This window comes from Geotrypetes seraphini, chromosome 13 (genome assembly GCF_902459505.1).
Source record: "Geotrypetes seraphini chromosome 13, aGeoSer1.1, whole genome shotgun sequence".
NCBI classification, from domain to species: Eukaryota; Metazoa; Chordata; class Amphibia; order Gymnophiona; family Dermophiidae; genus Geotrypetes; species Geotrypetes seraphini.
In genome coordinates, this window is record NC_047096.1 from 74,784,446 (window position 1) to 74,802,058 (window position 17,613).

General features: G+C 44.2%; 1 protein-coding gene across 1 annotated transcript in view; it reads right to left on the reverse strand.

Annotated features, from left to right (window-relative positions):
* LOC117347455 (potassium voltage-gated channel subfamily H member 4-like) overlaps window positions 1–17,613 on the reverse strand; it is a 188,320-nt gene that overhangs the window by 13,469 nt on the left and 157,238 nt on the right. The window contains exons 9-12 of the mRNA XM_033918434.1: window positions 14,230–14,429; window positions 10,548–10,797; window positions 7,006–7,220; window positions 5,151–5,189 (exon numbers count right to left, since the gene is read on the reverse strand). Coding sequence (XP_033774325.1) covers window positions 5,151–5,189; window positions 7,006–7,220; window positions 10,548–10,797; window positions 14,230–14,429 — 704 coding nt within the window. The remainder of the gene's footprint in view (window positions 1–5,150; window positions 5,190–7,005; window positions 7,221–10,547; window positions 10,798–14,229; window positions 14,430–17,613) is intronic.

A 17,613-nucleotide genomic window follows, 5' to 3' on the forward strand; every position in this document is an offset into this window, starting at 1 on the left:
ATAGGAAAGAAACAATAAAAGGGAAAAAACAAAAGGAAGGATATAATAGCCTAAAAAAGGCTAAGTTGTCACTGTGGAGAAGTTAATTATTTGAGAACAGACCCAATGTTTACCACTAGCTTCAGTTCTCAAACGCATCATTAAACAGGAAACTTTTAAGAGAACCTTTAAATTGATCTAATTGTGATTAAAGAAGGCAGGTTATTCCAGGTTTGTGGTGCAGTTACCGAGAAAATTTCTGTTCTTCTTGTATCGATTATTTTTAGAGAAGCGATTGGCAGAAGTTTCAAGTTTTATTCAAATTTTGATGTATCACAATATCATTAATTCAAAGCAATTTAAAATTAAAAAGAGGGTCTTAATTATTAACTACAACAGACACACACAAACATGACGTACCGATACATAAGGGAAGTAGGGAGAACTACAATAAGAATAGTAAAGGACAAAAGGAGGGTAAAAAATTTTTAAAATACTGATCAAAATTGAAAAGAAAATTAAGAACTTTTTTTTAAAATTCAATTTCTTGGAGCCTAAGACAGAGGACATGTAGAGAATGGGATCAAAAGAGACTCCGATGATTAGGTTTTGATCAGCCGATCTGAGAGATCTTGGAGGTGTATAAGGAATGAGAAGCCTATCTAGGAAGAATGGTGGTTTTGCTTGGCGGATTTTGAACGTTAATAGTGTCAGTTTGAAAGTAATTCTATGCCGTATCGGTAGCCAGTGTGCATTTTTCAGAAGAGGGGAGACATGATCAAATGTTTTTCAGTTCGTGATGATTTTTATTGCTGTCTTTTGTATTATTTTTGCAGCAGATTTATGTAGAGAGCATTACAGTAGTCAAGTTTAGTGATAATCAATGAATGAATCAGTATATTTAAGGCCGGTGGGTCTAGTACCTTAGTTAGAGATCTAATCATTCTTAGCTTGAAAAAGCAGTTTTTTTAACGACTGAACTGATTTGGTCGTGGTACGATAATTTTTGATCCAGTATCACTCCTAAGATTTTGACAGGAGTAATTGATTGAAGAATGATGTTGTTTATCTGGATTGGGGATTTTACTGCAAGACCTTCCTTCCATGGGATCAACATTGTTTTTGTTTTATTAATATTAAGTGCAAGCATACTGTCTCCTAACCAACGGCTAATTTGTCCAAGTTTGAAGTTCAAATCAGAAATCTCATTAGGGTTCTCGGTGTCTAATGGATACAGAATTTGTATGTCGTAAGCATGTTTGTATAATGACAGATCGATGGACTGACCAAGCCTTATCAGAAGAGAGAGAAAAATATTAAACAGGAGTGGGGAGAGTGTTGATCCTTGTGGAATGCCGAAAGTATTTGGCAAGTAGTTTGAAGATGAATTATTAAAGTTCACTTTCGACTTGTGGTCTGTGAAATAAGATTGAAACCAGTTCAAAACCTGATCTGAGACTTCGATTGAAGCAAGTCTTTCAAGTAATAATGAGTGGTCTACTGTATCCAAAGTAGCTGAGATATCTAGGGAAATATGCATGACAGATTTATGATGGTCCAAGAAGTACAGTATATTTGATGTCAAGCCTATCATTGAATGTTCAGTTGAATGATTGGTTCTGAATCCTGTTTGGTTAGGGTGTAATACTTGAGTTTTTTCAATGAAATCTGACATGTGATTAAATACTACCTTTTCCGTTATCTTAGTGAGATTGGCTATGGGCCGGTAATTTGATTTGTCGTTAAGAGGAGCAGCATGATCTTTCACGATTGGATGGATTGTAGGTTTTTTCCATTGTTTTGGAATTGTCCCTGTGGTCAGACTAGTAGTTATTATTTTATGAATTACTGGCCCGAAGACTGATAAAAAACATTTTAGAATTGTTGGGGATAGCAAATCTTGTTGAGAACCTTTGGTATTTACATATATCTGCATAATTATTGACAGATGAGACACTAGGCTGATTCTGAACTGGTCTAGAGGGACCCAAGGAAGGATAATTAGCAGGTATGCTCAAATTTAACCTTTCTTATTGTCCCTCCAGATCAGACCAGATGCTTCAGATATACCAGAGCAGTATTCTTGAAGGTCAGAAACTAATGCCATCTGACAGCAACACAGAGGCTCCAAAAGCAGCATCTTGCCTTACCTGCACATCCAGTCTATAATGTTTGACAAAGGAATGCAATGATGAAGCAGCTGCCTCGCAAATCTCTTGAAATGGAATTAATCTATATTAATCTATATTCTATATAATCACCAATCAAATGAGTCTGAGCATCAAGCAAACTGCTTTGCCTGACATAATGGGTACCGACGCAATCATCTCCTTTGAGACCACTTCACCCTTTCTGGGTCTACCAAAGAGCACAGAAAAGTATACCTGACTTCCTAAATTAGCTGGTTCATGACATATAACAGCAGAGCATCCATCCAACTTATAGTGGCTTAGCGAGGGAGGTTGGCGACAGGGCAATGGCGCCCAGCATAGTCACGCCATGGTTTATGGTTATGGTTTATTAATCTTGTTATACCCCTTGTTCATTTTACTGGTTCAAGTGATTTAGAAAATACAATCAAATATAAAAAATGAAATAAAAATATAATAGAGAACTTCATTGTTAAATAGGATAGACCTAATCCATATAAGCAGCATGCATACAAGAAAACATTCACTCCTAAATAAAATAATAATATCCTTAAGATTTAAGATTTCACAGGACTGCTGACTGAAGATCCAAAACATTTAGAAGATGTGAGTAATATCAGATTGATTCAAATCTTGTCCGAAAACTTCTTTTTTTAAAAAACTGTTTTTAAAAATTTTTAAAGATTTAAAATTTGCCTCTAATCTTAACTCTCCTGGTAAATGATTCCACTGCTTGAGAGCCTCCCGCCCCCTGTGTACCTCTTGAAATGTTCACGAGTGCGAGCGGCGCTTTCCATCTGCTGTTCACGCCGGCCTCAGTTCCCAGTGGAGGCTGGTGTGAGCCGCAAGTGGAAGATGCTGAACATTTAAAGAGGTAAGCAGGAGGTCAGAGAGGAGGAGAGGCACTGGTGCCCCCCTGAAGAAGGCACCCAGGGTGGTCCGCTCCCCCTTAATACGCCACTGCCCACATCTGACTTATGACAACAATCATTCAGGTATGGGGGAGGTGGAAGGGATTAGAAAAGGGGTCGGAAAATTAGACACCAGGGAGGTTTTTTTCACTATAACCAGGGATAGGTGGGTTGGACAACAGGCTCACTAGATCACCAGGGATTTTTATGTTTTGATGTGAGGGGAGGGGAAGGATCAGATCAGGGGTAGGCCAACCACCACCAGGTATTTTTTACATTTTAATATTAGGGACAGGGAGGTTAGGATCTTGTTGAATTGGGTCGTGTGAGGAAGAGAGACTGCTAGGTTACCACGGATAAGGGCCGATATAGAAAGCACTACAGGGCAGGGTGGTCAGGCTGGAATGAGATAGGAGGTGCAGCAAGACACCCACTCTTCTCAAACAACCCTTCTATGCAACACTAGACCTGGTGACAAGTTGTGAACAGGAAATACTTTTTTTTTTAATTTCATGGCTGCAGAATCTATAATGACCATACTGTATTACCATGCATTTTAAATCAATTTGCAGTAAGGGTTTCTGCACAAGATAACACCCACACTGAAACCCTTCCTGCATAACTCAGCCAGCAAAACCCATGATTTCACCACATTAAATCAGCGCCTAAAGATTTTTTTTTTTTTTTTTTTAATGTCTGCCAGTGGGACTCTTACCAAAAGGGCACTGAAGTGCCCTCTTCCAAAACCAGGGAGAGGGATCAAGGCGCAACAGCTCACCCCTCCAGAAAAAAAATGAGTATAGGGAGGGAAGACAAGGGGAGAGACCTGGGAATTCTGGTCCCTATTTATTTATTTTATTGTTTTAAAACATCCTCACAAGTTAAAAAAAAAAAAAAGTTTTATCTCAGCCTGACTGACCAGAAAGTACAGAATCTCTCACTTACCACCTGCTGGAGACTGAAAACATACTGGCAGTTGCTGGGTTACACACAATGCTATGGGACTTATAATAAAATAAAAAAGTGTCTAAAAACTGTCCTACATTGGTACTTTAGACGATCTAAAAAACAAGTCGTCCAAGTGCCGATAATCGAAACGGGTTTAGACGTACCTAAAAACGACTTAGGCCTTTTTAGTGCTGCTGAACGACCACAGCTAAAAGGGGCGTTTTAGGAGAAGTGGTGAGGGTGGGATTTGGGCGGGACGTGGGCTGATCTAAACTTAGTCGTACTGCAAGTATAACCGAAAGTTTAACAAGGCTGCCTGGACGTTGTGACTTAGGCGATTGAAAACTAGGTCTAAGTGGCAAAAAGGTATCCAAAGTGACCACAGAAGCACTGCAAATACAAATACAGACCCCCCCACGCTCTCCCAGTGATCATTGACGCCCCCCCCGGCAATAAAAATCAGAATAAACACTTTACATATCTGCCTCCAGAATATTAGCACCTGGCATTGGAAAGCCTAGTAGAGCTGCAGAGAGGTGGCTTAAGTAGTCTATTGGGGTTGTAGACAGGTGAGTCTAATAGGTTTAGGGGGTATTTGGGGGGGGGGGGCTTACCATGACCTTATAGGAGTTATGGTGAGATGTTTATGAGGCACCCTTTTTGTGAAGTTAGCAGCAGTGCCCTGTAAGGTGCCCCACTACTGTGTTGTCCTGTCTGGGTGTCCAATCCATCACTTTGCTGGCCCTTCCCATGCCCAAAAGTACTTGTTCTAGGTGTTTTTGACTTCGACAAGTTTTTGAACGAGAATGGGGTTTAAAGAGAGATGACTTAGCGTTCTGGACAATCAAAATGGCTGGACATACAGTTAGATGATTCTCAAAAAAAATTTATTTTGGATGTATTTTTTGAGAATGGACTTTACACACTGCCGACTTTGGGCAACTAGCAACTTAGGCGCAAAACGGACTTAGCCGTTTCTTTCGATTATACCCATAATTCAGTAGTTCTCAGTGTCCATCTGCTAACAGGAGGGCATATACCCAGACATCTGGACTGGTCTGGAGGGACAATAAGGAATAACAGATATTCTAATGTGTTTCAGTACCATAATGAATACCTTCCCCTATTCTTTCACGCCAAAGATAAAGATGCTCAGATTTACCTGGGATAATCGTGGAGACCTGGAGAACCTGAACACACCCTGAAATGAAGGAAAATATTGGTTATTTTCTATTATAGCTTTATGTATATTATTTAAATAAATTTATGCCAGCTTATCGTCAACACTCTTAAGCAGTTCACAGTAAAACACACATAACATCAAATAAATCATAAAACATTAAATAAAGGGTAAAGGGGATCGGACTTGATATACCACTTTTTCTGTGTGGTTACAATCAAAGTGGTTTACATATTTTAGAGAGGTACTTATTTTGTACCTGGGGCCATAGGCGGAGAACACTGTTTGGTTTATGGGGGCCCAGGAGCTCCGCCCTAAGCCCAGCAGAATCCTGCGGCAGGGCCGTCACCAGCTCCCGACTCCACCTCCTCCCTCCTCCCAGCGTTGTACTTTAAGGGCTCCTTTTACGAAGGTGCGCTACCGGTTTTAGCGCACGCAGAAGATTAGTGCGCGCTATCCAGAAATCTACCACCTGCTTAAAAGGAGGCGGTAGCAGCTAGCACGTAAGGCAATTTAGCACACGCTATTCCGCGCGTTAAGGCCCTAACGCACCTTCGTAAAAGGAGCCCTAAATCTTCGGGGCAAGCTGCCACGCAGCGTCAACGAGCAGGCCTACCCCTGGAAGTAGAATAAAGGGTTCCAAGGCAGGCCTGCTCGTTGACACTGCCCGAAGATATAAAGTACATCAGGAAATGGGTGGGAGGGCAGGCATCAACCATCAACCGCCAATTTTTGGGGAGGCCATGGCTCCTGTGGCCTCCCCTGTTCCAACGCCTATGCCTGGGGCAATGTACTTGCCCAGAGTCACAAGGAACACTAAGGGGGGGGGGAATTCATCAAAGGATGCTAAGGGCATTAGTGCGCGTAAACCCATTAGCTTGCGCTAACAACTAAAGACGCCCATAGGAATGGGCATCTTCAGAGGTCAGTGTGTGGTAATGCGCTTAGTGCCCTTTGATGAATTCCCCTCTAAATAACAGTGAGAAATCCATGACAAATAAATAAGGCTTCATTAATTTACAAAAACTCAAGAAATCATACCCCCCCACCCCCGACATTCAGAAATATTTAACTGTCTAGGAATGGTTCCTGGCCAGTTAAATAGCATACTGGCACCTAATTATGGATATTCAACCAGCAGCAGTCAGTATTAGGGAAAGGATGAGCGCCATCAACTGAATATTATTCCCTTGCGTTGTACGACCTCTGAGGACAGGAAAATACCTCCTCACCTGAAAGTAGTTTACCTTGAACTGCTACTGGAAGGTCATGAGCTAAATATTAAGGGATATCATCAGTGGCGTAGCGAGGGTGAGAGGCTCCAGGGGCGGAGGTGTTCCTCCCCGCCCTCATCTCCGCTCTCCGCTCCTTCCTCGATCCCCCCTGCCACGCTCGTGACCCCTTTCCCTTCCCCCATAGCTCTAGTCGTTCACCGCCGTAACAACTTCAACAGTTTCCTCGTGACCCCAGAAGCTCTCCCTCTTCCAATGCGTGGCACCCGGAAGTGACTTCAGCGGGAAAGCTGACGCGGTCACGCGGAAAACATTGAAGTTGTTGCTCAGAGCTGAACTAGAGGTACGGGGAAGAGAAGGGGGGAGTGCGCACGTGGAGAGGGGAGGAGAGGGAAGAGGCGGAGGGGGCAGAGAGGAGGAGGGGTCCTGGTGCCCAGGGCAGACCGCCCCCCTCGCCCCCGCACCTTACTACACCACTGAACATTATATTCAAACTGTTCATAACCTTGACTTCCACACATGAGGCTTGGAGGCCTGCAGACATTTTCTCTGTCATGAAATCCAGCCTTTACCATTTCTGGAATAAATATATGAAATATACGCACCTCTGTCTCACTACCCTCCCGAAGGTTAAAGGTCAGATCCCTGTGAATATCAGCAATAAACTTGCTGGAGTATTCTGGGTACAGTTCCAGGACATCAAACAGACCCCGTAGGCTGATGTGCTGCAAATCACAATAGGTCAAGGCCTTTACGTCCGCGTTGGTTTTGATCACCTGATCTTTGTTTGGGAGGTCTGCACCAATCAAATCCCCTTTCCCTGTGAGCACAAAACATAATGTTAGATGGGCAAGGTCCTTGTTGTTTCTTTTGTGGTCTCATGGACTTGGGGAAACCCACTGCTCATTTCTAGGATAAGCAGCATAAAATCGGTTTTACTCTTTTGGGATTTTGCCAGGTACTTGTGACCTGGATCAGCTACTACTGGAAATGGGATACTGGGCTTGATGGACCTTCAGTCTGTCCCACTATAGCAATCACTAGGAGGCGGACCACCGCGGGTGCCAGCACTTCTTCTCCTCTCCGTCCCTTCCCACTCCTCCCCCACCACGCCTTCATTGCCTCCCTCACCATACTTCTGTCTCTTCACTGGCGTGAGCAGCAGCTCTAACCTGCTGCCGGCGCTCCCCTCTGACATTACTTCCAGGTCCCTCAACTAAGAAGTGACATCAGAGGGAGAGCTGATGCCGGCAGGGGCAAGTTGGAGATACTGCTCAAACCAGGGAAACTAAACAGGTACGGGGGAAGGGAAGGGGCATGTGCATAGCAGAGGGGGGGGGAGGAGCGTGGGGGGGGGGGAGAAAAGGGCACGTGGGATCCCTACGAGGGTTAAGATAAGGAAATTGGGTCATTAGGGCATAGACAGGGGGTGGGTAAGCAGAGTGGGCAGACTTGATGGGCTGTAGCCCTTTTCTGCCGTCATCTTCTATGTTTCTATGGGGTGCCATTGCCCCAGGCGCCTCTCACCCTCACTAAGCCAGTGATAGCAACTGATATGTTCTTATGTTTCCTATTGTGATAACCAGTATGGAAATAGCTGCCAGAAACTGATGGATCAAAACCTGCAAAAAAAGGTGTCAAACTCAGATGCCAGGCCATTCTTCAGGAGTGGGGGTAATCACTGAGGGATCCACCCCACAGTAGCCAGGCTAGGGTTACCAGACTTCCGGATCTCCTTTTGAGGACATGTCTGGGGGTCCAGATGGCTTTCCAAAACACGGCACTTTTTCCGGGTTTTGAAAAGCCTCCTCTAAATCGTGTCGGGCATAAGGAAATCCACGCATGCGTGGAGTTCCTCCTGCCTGACGAGAGCAGGCAGCGGGGGGGGGGGGGGGGGGGTTGGGAGTGGACGGGGCTAGGGTGGGATTGGAGGCGGGACTGTGGCGGTAATGGGGCAGGGCTGGGTGGAACTGGGCGGGTGGGTCCAGATTTTACTATAGCGAAATCTGGCAACCCTAAGCCAGTCCCCCTGCAACCAGTGAAAGAATCCACGAAAAGGCAGCATTTGAGCTCTTTTATTCATAGGTGGGGACCATGGGTCATTTTTTTCTTTTATCAAGCAATGGAAAAGGTAAGAACATAAGAAGTTGCCTCCACTGGGTAAGACCGGAGGTCCATTTCGCCCAGCGGCCCGCTTCCGCGGTGGCCCACCAGGTCCTTGACCTGTGAAGTGAATTCTTGACCTTTATAATCTACCTCTACTTCTATAACCTACCTCTGCTGCTATCTGTACCCCTCAATCCCTTTATCCTTTAGGTACCTATCCAAACCTTCCTTAAACCCCATTACTGTGCTCTCGCCTACCACAACCTCCGGAAGAGCATTCCATGTGTCCACCACCCTCTGGGTAAAAAAGAACTTCCTAGCATTGGTTCTAAACCTGTCCCCTTTCAATTTCTCCGAGTGACCCCTGGTGCTTGTGGTTCCTCGCAGTTCGAAGAATCTGTCCTTATCCACTTTCTCTATGCCCTTCAGGATCTTGAAGGTTTCTATCATGTCTCCTCTAAGTCTCCTTTTCTCCAGGGAGAACAGCCCCAGCATTTTCAACCTGTCGGCGTATGTAAAGTTTTCCATACCTCTTATCAGCTTAGTCGCTCTTCTCTGGACTCCTTCGAGTAGTATCTCTGAGTACCCCCTCAGAAAAGGGCCCTGAACAAAACTGACTATAGGGAGAAGGAACCCGATGTTCACTTACAAAATGGGGGGATCAATGCTAGGGGTCAGTAATCTGGAAAGAGACTTGGGAGTGATGGTAGACACGACATTGAAGGCGTCGGCACAATGCGCCACAGCCTCGAGGAAAGCAAACCAAATGTTAGGTATCATTAAGAAGGGTATCTCGACCAGAACGAAGGAAGTCATCCTGCCACTGTACCGGGCTATGGTGCGCCCGCATCTGGAATACTGTGTACAGTACTGGTCACCGTACCTCAAAAAGGACATGGCAATGCTTGAGGGAGTCCAGAGAAGAGCAACTAAACTGATTAAGGGTATGGAAAACCTTACATACACTGACAGATTGAAGAAGCTGGGGCTGTTCTCCCTGGAAAAGCGGAGACTCAGAGGAGATATGATAGAGACCTTCAAGATCCTGAGGGGCATCAAAAAGGTTGAAAAAGACAGATTTTTCAATTTGAAAGAAACCACAAGAACAAGGGGTCACTCGATGAAATTGAAGGGGGACAGGTTTAAAACAAACGCAAGGAAGTTCTTTTTTACACAGAGGGTGGTGGACACATGGAACACCCTTCCGGAGGCCGTGATAAGAAATAGCACAGTACAGGGTTTCAAGGATGACCTGGATAGGTTCCTGGAAGACAAAGGGATTGAGGGGTACAGATAAGAGCAGTGGAAGGTTTAGAGATAAGTGTAGAGGTAGGCATAAAATTAGTCAGGGACCGCTGACCAGGCAATATGCCTGATGGGCCGCTGCGTGAGCGGACCGCTGGGCTGGATGGACCTCTGGTCTGCCCCGGCGGAGGCGACTACTTATGTACTTATGACTATGAAAGGGGTTCAAATGGCTTTGGAGTTTCTAAAGACTATTTTGGCAGCTATTTAGAGCAATTTACGCAGCCAGGAGAGGGTTGGGTTGAAGTGCCTTTTGGAAAGAATAAAAGCTACATTTTGAAAATAAATTGTATTCTTCCAAAGGATTTTGTACAAACCGCAAAAACAAGGCATAACAATAAAAATATAAAAGGTCTGCGTGAGAGATGATACAGCAGCTGCAAGAAATCTAGTTGGCACGGAGTGCACGGAGGTCGTTATGGTGGTTATTTTAGAAGCTCTGTTCTTGTTTTAGATGTCTAAAAGCTGGCATTTACACGTCAATATTGCATGGACACCCAAATATTAATTATCCTCTCCTTTACAAAGCCGCCCTAGCATTTTGGGCGCCAGCCGTGGCGGTAGCAGCTTGGACGCTCTATGAGCTTTGAAGCTGTTACCGCAGCGGCAGGCATTAAAAAATGCTCGCGCTGCTTTGTAAAGGAGGGGGTATATAAAGTCAGAGGCAAAGTGTGTGGGGGGGGTCATCTGGTCTGTTTTGGGAGGGACCAGGGGAGAACCTTGTAGCTCTTCTCACCCAAGATGGCCAGAACCATGTTGTTTTTCAGAACTTCAAGAGAGCCCGAGCACACAAAGTAGTTAGCTTGGAGGGCATCTCCCTGTCGGAGAAGATATTCTCCCGGTGCGCAGAATGAGGTCTTGATATGCAGAGAGAGTGCTCTTAGGCAACCACGACTTGCTGATTCAAACAGCGGCAGCTGCAAGATATTCTTGTTCAGGTGCATTGCGATGTCTGCACGCAGCTCGTCTGGGAAGTCTCTCAGCAGCTGTCAAAGGACAGATGTGACAATTAATAAAACAGGAGGGGCGGCCATCATCTTATTAAAATGGCCATTGAGGTAGGCCCGTTGCATAGGGAGAAAGGAGAGGCCATTTATGTAACAGCTGTTAAGAGACAGATGTTATTAGGATGGCCACTGGATCCCCAGAATACAGGATATTCATTATAAACATTAATGGCTTTAAAAGGCCAACAGTTCTTCACTTTCTCCTCTCCATGGATGTCTGATCAATGGCAGTGATGACAGACTGGCAGCTTAGGAACACAGTATGGGGCCAGGCTGATAACAGCTCCAATACTGGACCAAAAATAGGGAACAGAAACCCCACGTAAAGTCAAGCAACAGAAGAACAAGTGGGGAGTGGAATAGACCACGTCAGCCTTGGGGTAGACAATCTGTACTTGTACAAATCAACTTACAATTATAATACACATAAATTCACATAAGAAAGTTCAAATGTATAGAAAGTCCTGTTTTGGAATATTGTAATCAACGACCCCAGAACATTATTCCAAAAGAGGACTTTATATACATTTGGACTTTATGTGAATTTATGTGTATTATAATTGTAAGTTGATTTGTACATATAAAGATTGTCTACCCCAAGGTTGACATGGTCTATCCCATTCCCCACTTGTTCTTCTGTTGATAACAGCTCCATCTAGCCCCGCCTAGACCTTTACCAAGCTCCCGCCACACCCCAATGGCAGCCCACAGCACCAAAAGTCATTTCCTCTTCCAGTAGTAGCATGAGATATGTTAATAAAATGTCATCGCCTGCTGTGGTGGGACCAGTCTCCCAGTTCTTATTGTGAGACTAGTCCCATGATTAAGGTGTTTCCTGCTGCCACTGGAAGGGAAAGCTGCTCAATGGGAGATCCCGGTTCCTGAGTGGGAGTGCAGGAAATGACCCGCAAAAGTGGGAGTCTGTTGCTTAGGGGTTACCACATTTTTCTCCCGGAAACCCCAGACACATGACCCAGCCCCGTTCTGCTTCCAGCCCCGCTCAGTTCTATCTCTCAAGTTTCAAGTTTATTCGAAATTTGATGAATCGCTTATACATAAAATACTAAGCGATGTACATTAAAATCCAAATTTGGATGTACAATAAAATACAAAATAATGATAACAAATAAAACACTAAGCGAATTACTATAAAATCCAAATTTGAACATACGTTAAGATACAAGGTAATAATAATAACAATAAATCTCTGGCCCCTCACAGTTCTACCTCCAGCCCCACCCAGGTCTGCCCCAAGCCCTGCCCCCACAAAACTTCCTCTCTTCTCCGGGACGAGCTCCAGTCGTGTCTGGAGGGCCTGGAGCACGCGCGGATGTGTGCGACGTCATCCGCGCACGCTCAGAGGCCCTGCAGATGTGGCTAGAGCTCGTCGGGGCTTTCCAAAACCCAGACAAGTGTCAGGTGCAACTCTGGGAAAAACCGAACAGGAAAAGGACCTGGGCGTATTAATCAATAGGACCCTGAAGCTGTTGGCACAATGTGCGGCGGCAGCGAAGAACGCAAATAGAATTCTAGGCATGATAAAGAAGGGAATCACGAGTAGATCAGAGAAAGTAATAATGCCGCTTTATAGAGCGATGGTCAGACCACACTTGGAATACTGTGTCCAACATTGGTCTCCATACCTAAAGAAGGATATAAAAACACTCGAGAGGGTGCAGAGACGAGCAACGAAGCTAATAAAGGGTATGGAGAACTTGGAATACGAGGAATGATTTAAGAGACTGGGATTGTTCTCCCTTGAGAAGAGGAGACTGCGAGGGGATAGGATCGAGACTTTCAAAATACTGAAAGGAATCGACCAAATAGAGCAGGAAAAAAAATGATTTACAATGTCCAATGTGACACGGACAAGAAGATATGGACTGAAGCTAAGGGGGGACAAGTTCAGGACAAATATCAGGAAGTTCTGCTTCACGCAACGAGTGGTGGACACCTGGAATGCTCTCCCAGAAGAGGTAATTGCGGAATCCACCGTTCTAGGATTTAAGGGTAAGTTAGATGTGCATCTCCTTATGAGTGGCATAAAGTGACATGGGTAAGCTTAGAGTGATATGGGGACTAAAACTATGCCAGGGTACACCTGGCGGGGCCTCTGCATGTGCAGATCGCCAGACTTGATGGACCTAGGGTCTGTTTCGGAGATGGCACTTCTTATGTTCTTATGTTGTCCAGAGGATCTTAAAGATCTGTTAGATTCATAAGGTAGAAGATTTTTGTCGAGGAAAGCCAGTTCTTTAGTTTTGAGGGTTTTGAAGCTGTGCCTTAGTACCTACGGAGAGGATCAGGGAAGCAGTGTGGTTCTAGGATCGTCAAGGTAGGACAGAACTTGGAAGGTACATGTTTGATGTATATCCAGAGGGAACTCTAGAACAGTGGTTCCCAACCCTGTCCTGGAGGACCACCAGGCCAATCGGGTTTTCAGGACAGCCCTAATGAATATGCATGGAGCAGATTTGCATGTCTCTCACTTCCATTATATGCAAATCTCTCTCATGCATATTCATTAGGGCTAGCCTAAAAAACCCGATTGGCTGATGGTCCTCCAGGACAGGATTGGGAACCATTGCTCTAGAAGGTGTTGGGCTAAGCTGGGAACCAGTCCTGGAAAGAGAGTGTTAAGTGCTAAGGAAATGCTGTGTTTGGTAGATCATCTGTTTGAAGTGATCTGGGAGGATGGATCATGAATATGGGGAACTCTGCAAGCCCCTGTCGGTGTCATAGGATCCCAATGTTGTCTTTACCCAGCTGATGAAAGCTCCCTTTGCACCACTTGTCACCTGAAGTACCCGACCTAAAAGGCCTTACTTTTGCTGGCAGTCACTTCAGCACACAAAGTGAGTGAACTCCAGGCCTTAGTACCATTAAACAATACTTCAATTTCTTTTCCTTTCGATTGCTGGTTCAATCCTTGATCTTAAGTACCTTAGACTACTGCAATATTATATACTTGGGATCTCTCAAGAAAACCATCAAATCCGTTTTTGGAATGATATATCACCAATGGCCATAGATTTATATTTGTTGCCTACTGCAGCCCTGAAGGCTTCTCTCTGCTGCCTCCTGCCTTGCTGACATCATTTCCTCTTTCCTTCCTGGCTGGATGTGACAGAGAGAAGTGTGCGGAGCCACAGCAGAAAGAAAGACAGACAGCGGGAGGAAAGGAGACAGAAAGAAAAGAAGAAAGACACAGGGGCAGGGAGAGACACAGAAAGACAGACAGACAAAGGGGGCCAGGGAGAGAGACAGACAGAAAGAAAGACAGCGGGAGGGAGAGAGAGACAGAAATAAAGACAGACAGACATATATTCTAGCACCCGTTAATGTAACGGGCTAAAATACTAGTTTTTTAATAAACTTGAAACTTGAGAACTTGAATTGATGGTCTCTTACCTCATTGGCGTCAATGCCATTGTTCACTGACCACGTAGTCTGAAAGTACTCTAACATTCTCTGTTTTAGCTGCTGCGGGAGGCGATGGACACGAATAAAATCCTTCAGGTCCTTCATCCTGGTGTGATACAAGGAACGACGGGAGTACATGCGCTGGATGATAGCTGTCACATTCCCAAATACCACAGCATGCATCAGGGCTGCAAGATCAAGCCAGCAGGGAGATCACACAGTCATATAAACTCATCCCCAGCCCTGCTCTTTGAACAGAAAGTCATAACACAATATTTAGACTATTTTTATTGACAACAGATCTTTGAAAACAGTCCCAGGCCCTACGACAAATGCATTTGCATCCTTGGAAAACACTGATCCCTTACACATCAGCCAAACCCGGAGACCACCACATTTTCTGCAAACCCTCAATTTTAGACTAAGTTTCACCAGCAAATTAACAAGTTCACTATTTTCTTTACTGAAATCTAAACTCAGACTTAGGCCAGCATAGGTGCGCTAGCGTTTTTAGCGCATGCACTGGATTAGCGTGCGTTATAGTGGTTAGTGCGCACGGCATTTTAGTGCACGCTATTCTGCGCATTAAGGCCCTAACGCGCCTTTGTAACAGGAGCTCGTAGTTGTCAGAAGGAAAAGCCAGAAGAGGCATTTCAGACTCAGGTGACACTTTTATTAATATCTAGGCAAGGTCTAATCAATGACCTGTATGGTGATGTTTTTTTTTCTACTGATTATGCCTCTTCTTTCACCTTAGTAACCCTCCATCTTGTCTGGTCATACTGTTTCACTATCTTGAAATTATCTAGATATCTAAAATGGAAAGCTTTGATTCTCTCGTTATTTGCTTTCAGATTTGATCATCGAAACCTCATTTATGCATGCTGATCATGTCCACCTTATAAAAAGGCAAAGACTTTAAAATACGGCAATGATGCTCCTCCGCAAGGCGGGTTGATCTGATCATATAAAGCATTTGCTGGAAATGCACTTCTGGTTGCTGGTAAAACAAAGAATCATTTATAAGGTTGTAATGTTGACATTCAAAGCCTTCGGTTGGGTTTACCAGATTATCGTGCAAGCCTTACAATCCGGTATTTATTTATTTAACTCGTTTTCTATTCTGTCCTCCTCAAAGAGCTCAGGACGGGTTACATAATATATAATTAACAGGTTAAATTTGTCACAGTTACACTACAAGAATTTCCAATACAAGTTTTTGTCCTAATGCAACGCATACCGAGGATCTTGTGTCAATATAATGTAATCTATCGGTCATGGGAGTTAGGTGAAGAGGTCTGTTTTTATTGCTTTCCTGAAGTTGAGGAGTCCTTCAAGGGATCTTAACCGCGAGGGTAGTCAATTCCAGTGGGTTGGTATGAAGTGGGCGTAGGAACGTCATTTGGCGGTTTGCAGTTGAAGGGCACCACCAGGGGTGGGGGGGGGGGGCGTTTTGAGGCATATTTCATCCTGGGAATAGAAAGACCTGCTTGGAATATCCCCTAGTTGGGTTTTACATTCCATAAATGAGAAGCATCTAGTGCTCCCGAGAGCTAAATCAGCGCAACTGGAATCTACTAGCCATAGAGCGTTCTGTTTCTTAGCACCAGGCTCCTGGAACGGTCTCCTATTAGTCATATGTACATAGTAACTTTTCTTTTAAGAATTTCAAAGCTGAAGTAAAGAAATGGCTCTTTACCCAGGCCTACAATAGCTAAACTGAGAACGAATTCACTGTGTCAGCATGCTTCTGCTTCCTAAATCCCCCTTAATTTCCCTGATCTTGCACAATTTTCTCTGTCCTTTTCCCTTTTCTGCAATTGGTACTAAGAGAGCTACATTGTTAAAATACGACTCTAGATTGGAAAAAAACCCCACCCAAAGGCAATCTCTTATAATGCCATGTTACAGATGGGATACTTTTCCATTTGAAATTTCCTTGCAAATGTGTTGTGCATTATCATTCAGACCTTTTATTGGGAACCTTCTCATTTGACTCCATTTCTGCCAGTAAAGGGCCCTTTCAATGATTCTGTTAATGCTGTATAAGATGTAATTGTTTCCTCGCTATTCTTCTGTGGCTTTATTTATCCTTTATATTTGGTTACCTATGGTATATGGGATAATTTTTATATATTGCACCTAAAAATCAGTGCTGAAATAAAGCCACCAAATTGCTGTTCTATAAAGTTTGCATTGGGAGTCAAGTCTAACTTTAGGCCCCATCATTTGCACCAAAGAAAACATGCTTATTCCTAGGATAAGCAGCATAAAATCTGTTGTACTTTTTGGGATCTTGCTAGGTACTTGGCTCCCTCCAGACCTCTTAAACAGGATTATTTTATCCAAAGTACAGCTTGGCCTACCTTAGCTGACTTCTCATGACTTCCATACACACAAACAAGAGGAACCCAACTCCAGGGCTACTTACTTTCTTCCAGAGCCTCTGCCTCAGGCTCTCTCCTAGAAACCTCTTGCCTCAGGCCTCTCTCCAGGAACCCTCTTCCTTCGGGGCCTCCCTAAATGACTCCACTCTAGGGCATATTAGGGTTACCTGATGTCCGGGAAAACCTGGACATGTCCTCTTTCCAAAACCCAGCTTGTAAGCTCTTACCTCTTAATTATTACCATGTACCATCCCGACTTGCTCTTAGTTCAAAGATGGTCGCGGTGTTTAACTAATTGTTTAAATACCCTCTGCAACTGAAACTATAAGATGAGGTCAGCCAATGAGGAGCTCAGATCAGCGATATCCATTCAATCTCCATATTTCATCCCCACTGCGTGACAGTCTTTAACACAAAAATCCAGCGCTAAGCCTTGAAGTTCGATATCTTCTCATGATTACTTTATTTTATTACTTATTACTTTAAAGCAATAAAGTTTTTCAAGATTATTGGACTGAATCTTCATCTATTTGCTTTGTTCTTCACTGCAGGGGGCTGACCTTGACAAAGCTTAATAGCGAAACATGTTGACTAGTCCTTTCCCGGCGCAGACAAGCAATTAAAGAACAGTAAAAGGCCGGCAGTCTAGCGGCTTAAAAGCTAAGGGCTCCTTTAACTAAGGTGCGTTAGGGCCTAATGCGCTAAATTGCCACATGCACTAGACCTTAACGCCAGCATTGAGCGGGGTCTTTGCTAGCGGGGGGGGGGGGGGGGAACGTATCAAAGCGAGTTTCCATTATTTCCTATGGGGAAACTCGCTTTGATAAATGAGCATTTTGGATTATGAGCATGCTCGTAATCCAAGGTACCACTGTACATTATATTCATTGTATGCAAAGTTGTGTTTATGGGAATATTTGTGGGGAAGGGAGTCCAAAGCTTTCATCAGATTCTTAAAGGGGTCCGTGACTCCAAAAAGGTTAAG